The sequence below is a fragment of the Falco biarmicus genome, chromosome 2, assembly GCF_023638135.1.
Source record: "Falco biarmicus isolate bFalBia1 chromosome 2, bFalBia1.pri, whole genome shotgun sequence".
NCBI classification, from domain to species: domain Eukaryota; kingdom Metazoa; phylum Chordata; class Aves; order Falconiformes; family Falconidae; genus Falco; species Falco biarmicus.
This window is the reverse complement of record NC_079289.1, coordinates 90,137,898-90,152,527: the sequence shown is the minus strand read 5'-3', so window position 1 is coordinate 90,152,527 and position 14,630 is coordinate 90,137,898. Positions and strand designations below refer to the sequence as shown.

At 39.5% G+C, this 14,630-nt stretch overlaps 1 protein-coding gene across 1 annotated transcript in view; it reads left to right on the top strand.

The window, feature by feature from the left end:
• PHEX (phosphate regulating endopeptidase X-linked) overlaps positions 1-14,630 on the top strand; it is a 113,801-nt gene that overhangs the window by 44,078 nt on the left and 55,093 nt on the right. The window contains exons 10-12 of the mRNA XM_056329663.1: positions 3,760-3,853; positions 9,218-9,346; positions 12,858-12,959. Of these exons, the coding sequence (XP_056185638.1) occupies positions 3,760-3,853; positions 9,218-9,346; positions 12,858-12,959 (325 nt within the window). The remainder of the gene's footprint in view (positions 1-3,759; positions 3,854-9,217; positions 9,347-12,857; positions 12,960-14,630) is intronic.

The window sequence follows — 14,630 nt, the reverse complement described above, 5'->3', positions numbered from 1 at the left end:
GAATTTTCTTTATAGAGAGGGATGGGGACACTCTTCTTCCTGATTTTAGCCTGCCTCAGAAAAATTAGAGAAGTTACAATAATTTGACTTGAACTAGTGCCTCTAGCAATACAGGCAGGTTTTCACTACTCATGATTTGATTCATTTCTCAGTTCTGAATACAAAGATTTCAAGCAGATCTCAAAATCTGTGAAAGGGATCTTTTTCCTAAAATGTCAACTAATTTGTTAATCTATCTCATATTAAATCTATCCTCTTTAATTGCCACTATGTCTGCTGATTGGACTATCACAAACTCACAGAATTTTACTTGAGCAGCAACTTTATTCCCAGACAGGGTAGAGAGTTCCTTGGTAGATATTCATAAGCACTGTTATAATTTTAACTGTTCCAGCAAACAAACTCTACCACTTCCTCTGGGAGTGTGTATCACAGTAATGGTCATATTGGTTAAGAATGAGCCTACACTTCTTTCTGTAACAGTCATTCTGAAGTTTAAATAGGGAACTATGTACTGTACTCTTCTGAAAGGTTACAACAACAAATGCTCTGGTCTCTTCAAAAGAGCGGAGAGGATTTGTATGGTTTGTGTGTTGGATTTTGCTCCATGTGAAGAGGTTAACTCCTCTGAGCCTCAGTGAAATTATTTGTGAAATTGGAATGCAAATCACCTCAATATATGCAGCAGAGGCATTTAATAACCAAAAAGTCTCAGTTTTTAAACCAAATGAGGATGACCAATTGGCCTTAAGTTTGTGTAGTTAGCCAAAAAGGTAAAATGATCATCCCCCAAATAGGTAAACAGCGAATATGATTTTGTTTTGTTTTGAAAAACAAAATAAAGAACACTGCCCTTCAAACAAACAACAAAACATCTCAACCTTTTCCCCTGTTGCCCCCCTCAGCAAATAAACACACCTCTGGGCTTTGAAGTGAAACCTTCCTGTTGTTTTACAGCATCGTATTCATCAGTGGATTCTAGTCTGATTACAGTCACAAATTATTACAATCTCATGAGACAATTTGGTTTTAGGATGTGTCAGCTTCTTTTCCTTCCCAACTTAAAACATACCCCATTAATTGTGGGATATTCCCTGAAAGTGACAGCTGCCTTCATTACTTACGCCCGATACAAAAGTTTTTGAACTCCCATTGATACTAATGTCTTTGAATAAATCACCTTTTTGAGGCTCATTCTTTAGAAATTTTTGATCTTTCATTCACTAACCAATTTGACAAGGTTCCCCAACTCAAACATAAGGGCAAATACTACTAGATAAGAATAAGAACACAGAAGGGAGAATTTTTTTGTGTCAATTAAGTACTGAATTGTAACATATAATTGGTTTATGATAGCAGTCTATTTAGCTGAGGTTTTTTACCAAAGACTTTTGATTGAAATTAAATCTTTCAACCTTTTAATCTGTAGGACTTGCATACTGTTTTAGATCCACAGAGTAGTTACTGTAGGAACATGTATGGTATTCAGCTCTGCTGAAATACCTGAGGTGGATGGCTGTGAGGCTTGTGGAGTTCAAGTCATTTACAAAACCAATGAGAGCTGAGCATTTTTAGGGTGCTTCAGTTGTCATTGAATGAGGAAATTCCACATTGTCAGAAATGTGTTAAGGGGAAAATCTGTACTTGCTGGTATATCATGGGTTGGAATGAATTTTTAATGACCTTAAGCATTCTGTCAGAATGGTTTGATCATCTAAGCAGAGCTAGCTGTTTTGGCTTTTGCAACATGTTACTATGTTATAAATGTACATTATTCATGCTAAAAAGCTTTTTTGATATGTTTTATGAGTACTGTGGGTATTGCGTGTACTATATGATATATCTGTGTACAAAAAGAGGAATTATGCCCGGTGTGAGAGATTATGAGGATAAAAGGCAGGACTTATAAATCACAGCAATTCTCTGCTTCCCTTACAAGCCACCACTGGCAGCAGACTAGTGAGTGTCAGGCCTTTGAGGTGACAGTTAGCTTGAGATTGCACCCTCAGGTTTTCCTGTGTGAACTGAGTTGACCATATTTCTGACCTATACAGATATGCAGATTTAACTGAGTAAAGCAGGCTTTGCCCAGTGTGTCACAACTGCCATGCAGGTTCATGTGGGTGTGCACACTTGTGCTAGCTCCAGTGCGGCTGGAGCAGCCTGCAGGGACAGCCAGATCCAGCGGCCCTGCGCAGTGCCTGCCTTCCCGGGACACCAGCTGGTGGTTCCCAGTGCACATCTCAGCCAGCCCTCGGAGAGTGAACAGCCACCCATCTGCTTTTGGTGTAGTGTCCCACCAGGATGTGCACGTGCTGCTGGAGTTATGGGGTTATCACGTGCTCAGTCATGAATAGCCAATATGTAGTTATAGCTTGCCTTAAACCCCTCCGTTCTCACCTCTTTATCACCTTCCCATCTGAGTGGCCCAGAGTGTAAGCTTCCAGCAACAAGGTATCTTAAGCTGGAGATCTTGTCTGGATGGACTGACCCTTGGTTAGAGGCAAAACTCAAGTTATGGCTCAGGCAAATGCTGCTGTGAAGACAACACACTCACAAAGTGTGTTTATAACCTGTTATGATTCAGAGGAGGGAACAGTATGGAATGTGTCTGTGATTTAAGTTAATAGAGTGACACTGTAGAGCAGCTCCGCAGCTCCGCATCTGTGGCAATGACAGATTGCTGAAATGGGATTTTTAGAGATGGGGGAGTTGTTCAGACAGTCCATAACAGTAAGTTTGGTTGCAAAGTAGCAGTTTTCCTCCCTATGGAGAAGTCTATGGCCTGCCAAAAAATGTTATGTATATCCCAGTGGAGAGCAAACATGTGGATATCCATAGCTTCAGAGCAATGACTGTACCTGAAAAAGATGTCATGTTCAGGACAAGATGAGAATAATACATGTAGGCCATTTTTTGGACTTGTTTTGAGGCTGTTTGAAGTTGAATCACATATTTCACAATGCACCTTTACCTCATGCAGCTACTGCTGAGCATGGGGATAGCTCAATCTAGACTAAATAAATCCTCCAGTCAAGTGCTTGAAGTTTTAGAAAAGGGGCATGGATGTCAGGTCTCCCAAGAACTTTAAACAAGTTATTCCTGGATCTCTCAGCCTCAGTTCTTACGAGGTTCTTGTTACTGAGACTTCTCTTTTTTTGGCATTTCAATTATCCATCTGACAAAACAAGAGTGGTACTACTTTAATAACTCTGTGGGTAGAAAGAGCTTTTAAAAGCATATTGATAACTTCTAATGAAAGATACAAATATGAGATAATGATAGTTTATAAGGGATAGACTGTTACCTATTCTGTTTCATAGTTACAGTTTATGTGCCCTACTAATGAGGAAAGAGAATATTCACTTTGATTTACAAAAGAAAAATTAGGTTTTTTCTTATCTCTGGATAGAACTTTCATGCAACTATTATTATGACACAGTTCTTGCCACTTCTATGGAAAATGAAAACTGCCTTTTAAAAAAAAGCATTACCTAAAAATGACATACTAGGAGACGAACTCGTTATAAATATTCCTTAGCAGATGGTTATCATGGTGCAATTACATATTAACTGGCTTCAATCATACAGAATCTTCTGTGTAATAGGGATCTATCAATTTGCTCATCACCCATAAATTTTCAAGGTGAAAATTCACCATTCGGTTGAAATGTTTGTAGAGATAATTCTATGAGTGCTTTGTGGTACATCATATGCATTTAGATGTCTGATAAAAAAAAAATATGTCTGATTTAACAGGACTCTTGCCAACTATCTGGTGTGGAGGATGGTTTATTCAAGGTTGTTTAACCTCAGTAGACGTTTTCAGTATCGATGGCTGGAATTTTCTCGGGTAAGTTAGCGTTATTATAAGACTTACAATAGTACTAATATTGACACTATTGGTTTTCCTTATAGTTGCTTACACCTTTGAAATAAGAAATGTTTTCTGTGCTGGATAAATTTCTGGAATAAACTTTTTGTGTTGGAGTCTTCCTCTAAAAAAATTAAGACATATATATTCTTGTATATGACACTAAGGCAAAATGTCTTTTAGATTATGTTAAGGAGGTTTTGAGACACCCCACTCCCCTTTAAAAAATCTTAGTCTTCTTATGCAGAAACTTGAAAGCTGGAAAGTTTTTGAGTTACATGCCGAGGCTGAGGCCTGTGCTATTCCCGGAGGCCACACCTGTTTGGCCAATATCTAAGCTTTTGAAAAAACCTAACGTTTACACATGTGTGAGTATAGCTCTGGTAAAACAAAAGCCTAAGATTTCAGCTTTTCTAAGCTTGCTCAAACCTCTTTCATGCTCTAGTGCCAGCCTGAGCTCTAGCACATCTATATACCCGCAATTTCCACAGAGAAGCAGATCAGGTGCCTTCCAGCTTGGGGCTGTGGAAGCCCCAGAAGAGGTTAGTCACTGCCCCAAGCTACGAGAGCAGACCTAATTATCTATTAAGTAATATAGTCATTTATGTGAAACACATTTGATTAAGTGAACCCTGAATAGAATGTCACCCTGATAATCCTGTGGGCTCTTCAAGCAAACCAAGGATGAAACTGAAACTGAAAGGTGCTTTATATTCTTTTTTCCAAACCACTTTAGATGGTGAACTTTTTGTTTGTCATTATGAAAGTTAGCTGTTTGGTGGCGTCATGACAACAAGAGGCTCGCATGACGCTACCAGTGATGTGGTACAGGAGGTGTGGGTGCTCTGTCCTCCCTGGTGAGGCATGAAGGTAGCTAATTGAAGCATCCATAATGTCTTTCCTTGAGTAGCACTGGAATAGTTCTGAGTTAATCACATACCTAAAAATAACATCCCAACAGCCTGATGGAAGCTACACGGGAAACACAGTCTCTTAAACTTCTGAAATCATATTCAAATCAGTCTTGTTAAAGACAGCATTTTCTTTGTGCAAAAATGAGAAACTGGCTGTGAGAACCACAGTGACAAGTTTGTAAGTGTGTCCCCTCCTGGGACATTCCTTCCTAGGCAAACAAAATAAGACTATTGCTAGCCATCAGTCAGTCTGCAGCATAATGCTGAGTTATATTGAGTTATATTGTGACCAGAAAAATTCCTGGAAGGAAACTTCAGGTTTTGTATACTGTGCATGTTGATATGGTGACTAGCTGCTGTCAGTTCTCTGGGTACTTTCTGCAGAAGCTTAGGGAGAAATCTAATTCAAGTTGATTCAATGCATATTAACAATGTCATCAAGGGTTTCGTGTAATTGGTTATGAAAACTTAAGAACAGCACAGTAAGGGCAGTGAGTCAGCAGCTCATTCCCATTATCTGCCCCTGGGACCTGGAAATGGACTTAGTTAGGCGCAGTAAACAGCACTAGCTAATAGTTAATAGCTAAAGTTAAGTGCTGTAAATAGCTCAGGGGAACAGACTTCACAAGTCAGCAGAAAGGACATGAGAAATGAAGTTTGAGGTAAAAGCTTTGGTGAACAGATTTGTGCAGTCAGAGGCTGGAGGACCAAGGGCACACAGGTCCTTTGGGTTCATAGAGAGGACCCAGCAACCTCTTGCTAGGTAGGTGAAGAAAACATTGAATGACTACTGTCATGTGAAAAGAGGCAGGGGAGATTTTCTCAACCCTGGGTGTTTGATTTTTCTATCAGCACCCCAGGAAAGTTGAGATCCTTTTGCCCGATCAGTCTGTCAGCGTCCTTTACAGGGACCCTTCACTGAACAGTGCCACTGGACCAGAGGGCCACTTGACTGACTTGTTCAGGGAAACATGCCAACAAAATTAGGGGGACCCGTCAGCAGGTCTTCCCACTTTATTTGAATGTGCTACCCACTGCCGGCAACTGCTCGTGTCTGCAAAGGACTCACACTAGCAGTTTGCGGAATAACACACTTTATTATAAAATCATAACAAGTTAATCGTGATTGCCGGTGATAGGGACTGTCTGCAAAAACAACTTGAAATTATATACAACCAAGCTGTATACAACCAAAACCTTAATCACTAATAACAGGTAGCATGAGTTAGTTGTTTAGCATGCATAAGACAAAGTTCTTACCCAGTAGATGTCCCTATGGGGGAGAAGACAGGTTCAGCCCGTCAACTGATCCCAGAAGTTATAATGGAGTCTCCCCTAACTTCTCCCCTCATTCATTAACTTTTAATACTTTTCTTTACTCTCAGGTGGAGCTTGAGTGACTCTAGTCATACATTCGTTATTGATTGGTGTAAAATTCCTTCGCTTTCATTTAAAAACATAGTTGATAAGAAATCTATAGTGATGCTCAGTGGGAGGTGATCGTGCCTTGGAGGTGGGTAACTTTGGGATGGAGGTGTGGATTAGTATTATAACAAGATTATAATGAGCAAGTTTCATCTAAGGAAAATAATTTTGCCACAGTTGTTGGCTCAGCAACAGGCATCTTCTCATATTTCTCATCTGACAGCCGCTATGCAGCTTATCAGCAGCATGTTACCATCAAGTTCCCAGCCCTGCAGGGAGTACAGCAGAGCCTGGCTGTGGGGTCTCCACATCACCCTCCACTGCTCCTCTAGGGTAGCATGTTGCGTTGCCCAGGGAACCATGGTGGAGTAGATTCCATGCATGCCAACTGTCCTGAAAGTGGCAACTGTATTTTACCCTTGTTGTTATAATACTACAAATTCTGTTATGTCCCAGTATTCTGTAATTTCCCCCCTCAAAGTGATTTTCCCACAACTACTAAAAAGGCATGACCATATCTTTTATTCATTCTTCAATTTAGTCAGCCTCACCCATCATAAGCACAGTATTTTTTTTTTTCCTATCAGGTTCTCATTTTCTATTGGTGGCTTTTACATCTTACACATAGAAATCTTAGCATCAAGATACTTAAACACTTTGCAAAAAGAGGGGGAAAAGACATGATGAAACTTCAGAAAACTTCAGGTTGAGAAATTGGGCAAACCTGCTGACTCTAGAGAAAGTGCTTTGATTACCACATCAGCAACAATCAGCAGCTTCTCTGCAGTGGTGCTTTGAGTCCTAGCAAATGTGCAGTGGCACCTGTGGGACGGATCAGTTCACTGTGTTGTGGAGCTCTGAATTGACTGGGAGGGCTTGAAACCTGCTATTTATAGTCCCTGTTACTACCTGGAGTACTGTGTTTTAGAGTGCTACATTAACATTAGAAGGAACATTTTGAGGGAGTTCTGGTTGGCTGTTGTAATATAAATATCAATAAACCAGCTGTGAGAGATAATCTGTTCCTCTCAGTTCTGTTTGTATGGGTCTCACAGCCTGTGCTGCCTTTCTGTCCTCCTTACAGTCAAGCCTCCCTCAAAATAATGGTAATTATTATGTTATAATAATAATATGCCACAGTCTAAAAGCCAGATCTGTCTCCTGACTCCTTCTGTGGCTGATGTATAGTCAGAGCTTTCAGAAGGAATTTCAAGCTCTGATGACTAATGCCATGACTCCCCTTCTTCCCCTGCATCAGGAAAATCTCCGTTGTGGTCTTGCTTGGACCCTGGAGAGAAATTTTCTTCTCTCTTTATTTCTCTTCTTTTTTTTTTTTTGAGTGCTGTGTTATATATGAAGGTTGCAGAATTTGGAAAAGGAGTTTATTTTCAATTTTGGCTTTGTTTAGGAAACTATTACCTTATTATGTAGTGGTTGGTTAATGTGGTTTTTTTACAGAAGCAGTGTTCTCTCTGTCATTGAAAATCTATTAGTGCACATAGTATTTAATAAAAAGCATTTGAAAATGCAATTCACTGGGGTATTTAAGTATGAATCATTGATTAAGCTTAATTACAGGCAATATGATGGAGAAAATCAATCTTAGAACTAGCAAAATATCTGACCTTCAATAGCTGAGGGTTGAGCTACTCTGGAATTTTCCAATGAGATTGTTTCCTGTTGGAAAGTAACAAATCCAGACCCTTTAGTTTTGCTAGAAACGAATCTTGGGCTCAAAAGAGAAGAACGGGGAAAAGAAGAGGCTTAGAAACTGCTAGATCAGTGCTTAAGACGTCTGTATAGTATGTGAGAGGCCAAAATCCCTATGCTGCCTGATCTGGTCCAGTATTGGCGGTGCTGTGCCTTTACACATCTGACAGGTGTTAGCTACTGGACTGGGATTTTTCTTATTCCCTGTCGAAAAGCCTAAGAAGTTCCTTAAGTGGAAAGGGAACTCTTTGAACCTTGTAAACAGCAAAAAATTCTTAAATCAGCATTGCCATTGCTTACATGGACCTGTCTCATATTTTGTTGTGTGCACTTCTTTAAAAAAATCAACATCTACATTGATAAGAAAATGTAGCATTAGCTGGGTAAGCACCCACAGTAACATGTTTCCCATGAGAAACAGAAACCAAGGTAGCAGTGTGATTGAGCTCTGTTTTGCCTTGTTCATTGGTGTGTTGGCCATTCTTGACTATGTCTTTTTTTAAGCTCATGTATGGTTGTGCAGGGACATCATCAGAGCCTGGAAGTGTGTATTTAACCACCATTAATTTAGTAAAATACACAAAGTGTTCTGCCAGCACCTTTCTACCACAACATGGAGTGAGATTTTTGGGGTACAAACATGTGTTCAGTGTTCTTGATGATTCAAACCTGTTTCCTCCTGAAAATACTGTTTGAGAAAGGAACTGAAGGGAACTATTTATTTTACACAGGCTGTGGTAAGAGTAGCTAGACAGGTAAATGGCAAAAAGGTGTGGAAGTGTACTTACCAATGGTAGACATCCTTAGCACAGATAAGTTCATGGCAGTGGAAGGCTCTGTAGGTGGTGTTTCATAAGGACAGACCTCATTTTCATGAGGATGATCTCCCTAGGCTTCTCATCTAGTCAGTGGAGAGAGAGAAATTTTTTCACAAGATAGCTCAGAGCAGGGATTTTCTAGAGGGAAGTGTCTCTCCACTTAACACAGAAAGACTACCAAGGTTAGCCCAAAGCTGGCGCTTGGGAATGTCATCCTGTAACTAACTCTCCAAGCCTAGCCTCTCTAAGTCATTAGCATTGTACTCTTTCTAAGTTTAAAATCTTACAGCTGTTTTGTGCCATTCAAAAGATTTGTCATACCACTTGATGACAATGGAAATAACTGTAAAGTATCATTATTGTTTCCTTTTGGTAGCTATTTGACAAATACGCTTTAGAGTATACTGTATGTGGATGCAGACTTGTTCTTCTTAAACAGTATGATGTTAAGACCTACTACATGCACCTGCCAACAGGTGATCCATGGAACCACAACTCTGCTGCCTCAGTGGGATAAATGTGTGGACCTTGTTGAAAGCGCGCTCCCTTATGTTGTGGGTAAGATGTTTGTGAATGCCCATTTTCAAGAAGACAAGAAAGAGATGGTGAGTCCTCTGAGATCTCTGTCTATAAACTTTTAATTAGTGTCTCCCTCCTCACAGATTACCCCTGATGTTAGACCAAAGTTTAAAAAGAGACAAGATTATTGAAAATGCTATAATTGGGGCTGGGGGAGGGGGTGGTGGTGGGGGGTGGGAAAGACAAGGAGAAAATGGAACAAATTTGAAGAAATGTCACCTTTTTGTCCATCCGAGCCCTGCATGTTCTTTCCATCTTCAGTCCTTCAGACAAATACGTAGTGAGACCAAAACCAGGTTGAACACCACTGATTTGCATAAATAATGACAGCCAGGCTGTGCAGGAACAGAGTGAGAGGTATTGGTGAGAAACAGTTTAGTATAGCTAGTGTAACTCATTATAGTAAACTTTTCACTGACTAGTTAAGACTGGTCAAGAGCTCTCTGCTTCAGGGTTACCCTTTTGAAGCTGTCTGTGCTACACCTGTAGTCTAAGAAAAGTGCAACTGATGTTTGGCCCGAATTAAGGGAAGCTTAGAGCCACATACTGAGAGTTTATATTTGTGATTCAAAGCTTTTTTGCTCAATGGTGAAGGGAAGTGTTCTTCCACACTGCTGAGTCCAGAGAACAGCTTTTAGCTGGATGTTCATCCTCATTCTAAAACTTAAAGCATAGCTATGTTATCACTTCTCTTAATAACATATTCAAATGATTAATTACCCGTCACAATAAATTATGTCTTATTTTCAGTTCATATTTTTCTCATAAGGTTTTCCAGTATCTACTTCCCAGCGATTGATTTTCCAACAATAATCAGCTTAAAATTAGATAATTTAGTCATTGAACTTAGTTGTTAGTGCAGGAGAGGCACAACCATTTAGGAAACATCAAATAGCATCCTGCGCTGAGAATGACAGCTCTGTGATAGTCCTGCACTGCCCTTGCTCAGTAGCCTGAGTGTGTGTCTGTTTGACTTTATCTAGTTTGACTGTTTTCTCAAGGAAGGACTTCATTTTAGACAGATCAACACTCTGATTTGGCTCATCCAGATCTTTATGACGTGTGTTTCCCTCTCAGGTTCTGCATTTCTTTTGCTACTTGCCTTCAGCTAGAGTTTCCGTTTTGAGATCCAGCTTTTCAGTCACCTGCTTATTGACTGAGCTTGTGCTGTGCTATTTGGCAAAAATATATATATATAGTGGCAAAAATATTTCAGGGACTCACAGTGTCACCTCTGTGCAAGATAAGTGGGAAGAGAAAGACTATAAGAAATGTACACTTTATGAAGGGGCAGACACTTTTTCATGTTTGTATATGCAAGGGAAAATTATGAGGAGCTGATAGAGTAGAAAATGGGTTTCTCTTGAAAGGTGACCTAATTAAAATATTTTTTGGAATGTACATTCCTCTCAGGCCAAGTCTTTGAAAAATTATCAAGTCTGAATTCACAGTAGTATCCATAATAAGAAATGCATATAAAATTTATAGAGTAGATCACAAGATTCAGACTTATAATGAACTGCTCATAGAGATAAAATTAGATACAGGTGAAATTTGTTGCAATCCATTTGGAAGTGTGCTTTTCAGGTTAACCATTTGCAGTGTTATTATTTTAATTTCACTGGCTTTCAGTTCTATTTCTCTTTCTTGAGCAGTAAGAAAGCACTTGAGAAAAGCATTCTTAATTGTACAGATTCCCCCCCTGGCTCATGACGAATATCTGTCTAAGATAAGCAAATCCTGAGTTATGGATAATATGGATTCTTTTTCCTCTGTTTGGTGATTGATGTTTCATACCTTAGATACTTCTCCCCTTTTATCAAGAAAGACATTATTTGTGTCTAAATATAGCACTGTTTCTAACCCAGAGCGCCTGCAGTGTTTCTTACAGCTATGCCTGAGCAGTTTCAGTAATAACTTTGGTTGCAGGAATAGGTTTCTCCCCCTGCCCCCTGCAGCTACAGCTGGTGCATAAAGCCTAAGTATACACCAGGGCCCAGCTGCAGAGCTTGAGTTTGAACTTGTAACCTCCAAATACAGGGAGTTCACCTCATTAGTGCACTAAGTTAATTGAGTCAGTGCTCTGTCATCAATATCTTTAAGTTACCCTATTCCCTGGGATGCAGTTTACTGTGAATGTTTGCCTGTTGAGTCATATTTAATGCTAGACCTGTTCTAGTAATTCCATATTGTCTCTAAAAGTAAAAAAAAAGTGTTTTTTGAAAAGGGTAGGAAAAAATGAATAATCAAAGGAGCTTTGCTATGTTTTGCCTGGCTCTACCACAAATAAAGAACAGTTCCAGATTAAAATATACATCTGATACATAAATGACAATTTAGCTGAAGGTAATGTTACTTGCCAGGGTTTCGTCCCTGTTTTTTATGACATTTCAGAGCTACTAGATCTATAGAATAAAATTATATAAAACGCCGAAACTTGACATTTTTATTATTTTTAAATGTAACATAATTGATAACACAAAGCTTAATGTAATGATTATCTGTCATGTCTTTTGCTATCTCAGCTCTGGTTTGGTCTGTGCTAAAGGATTCAAGCAACAGCTGGATCCCCTGAATTGCCTCTACTGAATTCTCTCACAATATTCTCAGTGGCTATCAGTCATGAGGTTCATCTACTGGAATAAACAGAAGCAACAGATAACATACACTTTTCTGGGCTGTGCTGCCAGACAGATGCATAGGCATGAGGACATTTCTACTCTTTAGACTAATATAATGCATTTCTAAGCCATTAGATTTCTTGATTTGTGTCATTTTAGGGTTTTCTTAGTGTGCATACTCACTAACCACTCATATATATATATATATATATACACGCACATTTTTTTTACTTGTTTGTGGTATGCTTGTGGCTTTGTATAGATGTCTGAAGAAGCAGCCAAGCTAAAATGGTTGTGAGTTTTCCTAGCTTTGCACAGATGCAAGCTGTCACTCGTGGGTCAAGACCACAGGAGCAGTTAAGGCTGCTCAGTGTTGTGAGCTGTGGCCTCTATCCTTGGAGTAAATAGAGTATGAGTACTTCACAAATACAGATTAATGCAGGCTAAATATTTGGATGCTGCTTTATATTTGGATCATGATCCTGCCAGCCCAAATTCAGTCCTCTGGCAGTGTTAATAAGGCGTGTCTCAGTTTGACATAAACCAAACAAGGCTACAGATGCTCCTCTCTCTGCAGAAAAGGTTTTATCTGTGCAAATGCCTCAGAGCTGGCTCCTTCTGCATGGGTAGTGATCTAGAACCGAAGTATCCACAATTGTGACATGGAAGAATCGGCAATGAACAGGTTGTGTGGTTCACCTGAAGAAAAGAAAATGGAAAGAAACTTATTTTCTGAAGTGTTTGAGGACTGGAGAAGGAAGAAATTTGCCTTCCAGAAAGAATAGCAGACACTGTCTGAGATGGAATCATTTAAGGTCTAACCAAATCCATTGCCTCTATGTGCACCAAACCTTTTCTTGTAATGATTCTCCCATGACATATTTCACTGGGGCAGGGTTTGCTAAATGTTTTGCAGATGGAAGAGTTGACTGAAGGAGTTCGCTGGGCTTTTATTGACATGTTGGAAAAGGAAAATGACTGGATGGACTCTGAAACAAAAAGAAAAGCTTATGAGAAGGTAACAGATATAAATGTTGAATGGATAAAATCCTGTTACATTGAAGATTTGACTTGAATGAGAATAGAATGTCATGGACTGTACTTGCAGTTCCAGTTATTTACCTATTGTTTTGTTTGTGAAGGGGCATGTGCCACATTTGTTTTGCTAGAAGTTTGAGCTGTCTGAGCTCCTGCTTCTCCACTAATGTTATTTTTGCTACCTTGTTCTTCCTCCCTTGTCTCCAGCTTTCCCCATCTGGCTCTGGTTGATGTAGACTGTGAGTTTATTTCAGATTTTCCTGTGCAGTGGCTTTTCTTGACAAGGTCATCATCTTGATTGGGATGTCAGGGGCACAACAGCCTACAAACAGAAAATGGTATCTAAAACAACTGGGGCAGCTGAAGGTGTTTGGTGTGAAGATGGAGGATTCACCCTAGAAGGGGTTATGAGAGTACTCCAGGTCTTGTACCTTCTGTCATGCCTACCTTGAAAGCCATCTTCCAGGAGTGCAATGGCCATCCCAGCTGAACACCCATCTCCCAGTAGAGTAATGCCAGTTATGAAGTGTTATGGTCAAGGATGACATTACTGGTCCTGATTACTTTTCGATGGAGTGGCAGTAAAATGCAGGGTGTAAAGGTGATGGCAGGAGGAGGTAGTCAAAGCTCCCTTTTCACTCTTTTTTCACGTTTGCAACATGCGATAAATGGAAAGGGAGCTTTTCCAAAGGCAGAGCTCTGCCCCTAGAGCAGCAGTTGGAAGAAGTATAAACAAGGAAGAGCGTATGAAATGAAATGAAATGTGTAGGACTGTCTCTTTATTTGTTGAGGCAGTGGGTATCAGTGAATTAGTGAATACCCTCTTTGAATAAATGACATGCAAGTACAGCTGAACTGTTCCAGCTCACTGTGCTTGAATAAAAATAGCATTTTGATTTAAAAACAAACATGGACTTCAAAGGTTTTTTATAATTCTGATGAAAAGGCTGTTGAGACATTTTATCATTGGAAAGTTTTAAATGCCATATACAGCCCATTTACATTTTATACAGCAATTCTCTTCACAGATGTGCAAATGAAATAGCTGCATAAACACACCAATAAATGCTATAGCAAGATAACAATAGTAAGTTGGCATTTATTTGCTGCTAACCTGAAGGTAAATGGACTGCAGTTACTACTTCTTACTGACTGTTACGCTTGGTTTTTTACTAGAAATACTCTTAGAAATAGAATGTTCTGTAATTTAGACATTTGACAAATTTGGTGCAAAATAAGCACAGGAAGATTTTCTAATTATTTCCTTAATAGAGATATGTTTATATACCTTTACAGGCATACGTAAGTCTGATGCTGATTTTTCTAGCAAACAATCTGCATAACCATTCTGTTCAAAATTCCTACCTGCCTTTCAGCAGAGAAACAATAGAACTATTGCCACAAACTAATAAACTCCCTAAAAAGTTCTCCCTTTCACAATTTAGGGACAGTTTTGTTCAGAAGGTAGGTTAGGTCCTTTGTAGACAGAGATGCCTGTTTCCCATTGTTGACACATTTAGGCAGCTTATGGCACTTTGCTCCCAATTCAGGCATCTCGTTTAGGTTTCTGGAGTTAGTGGGGTAAGTCTGGGCCAAACAGTGCATGATATTCAAGCAGTACGATAAAAATAATACTACAAGCCATAGTACT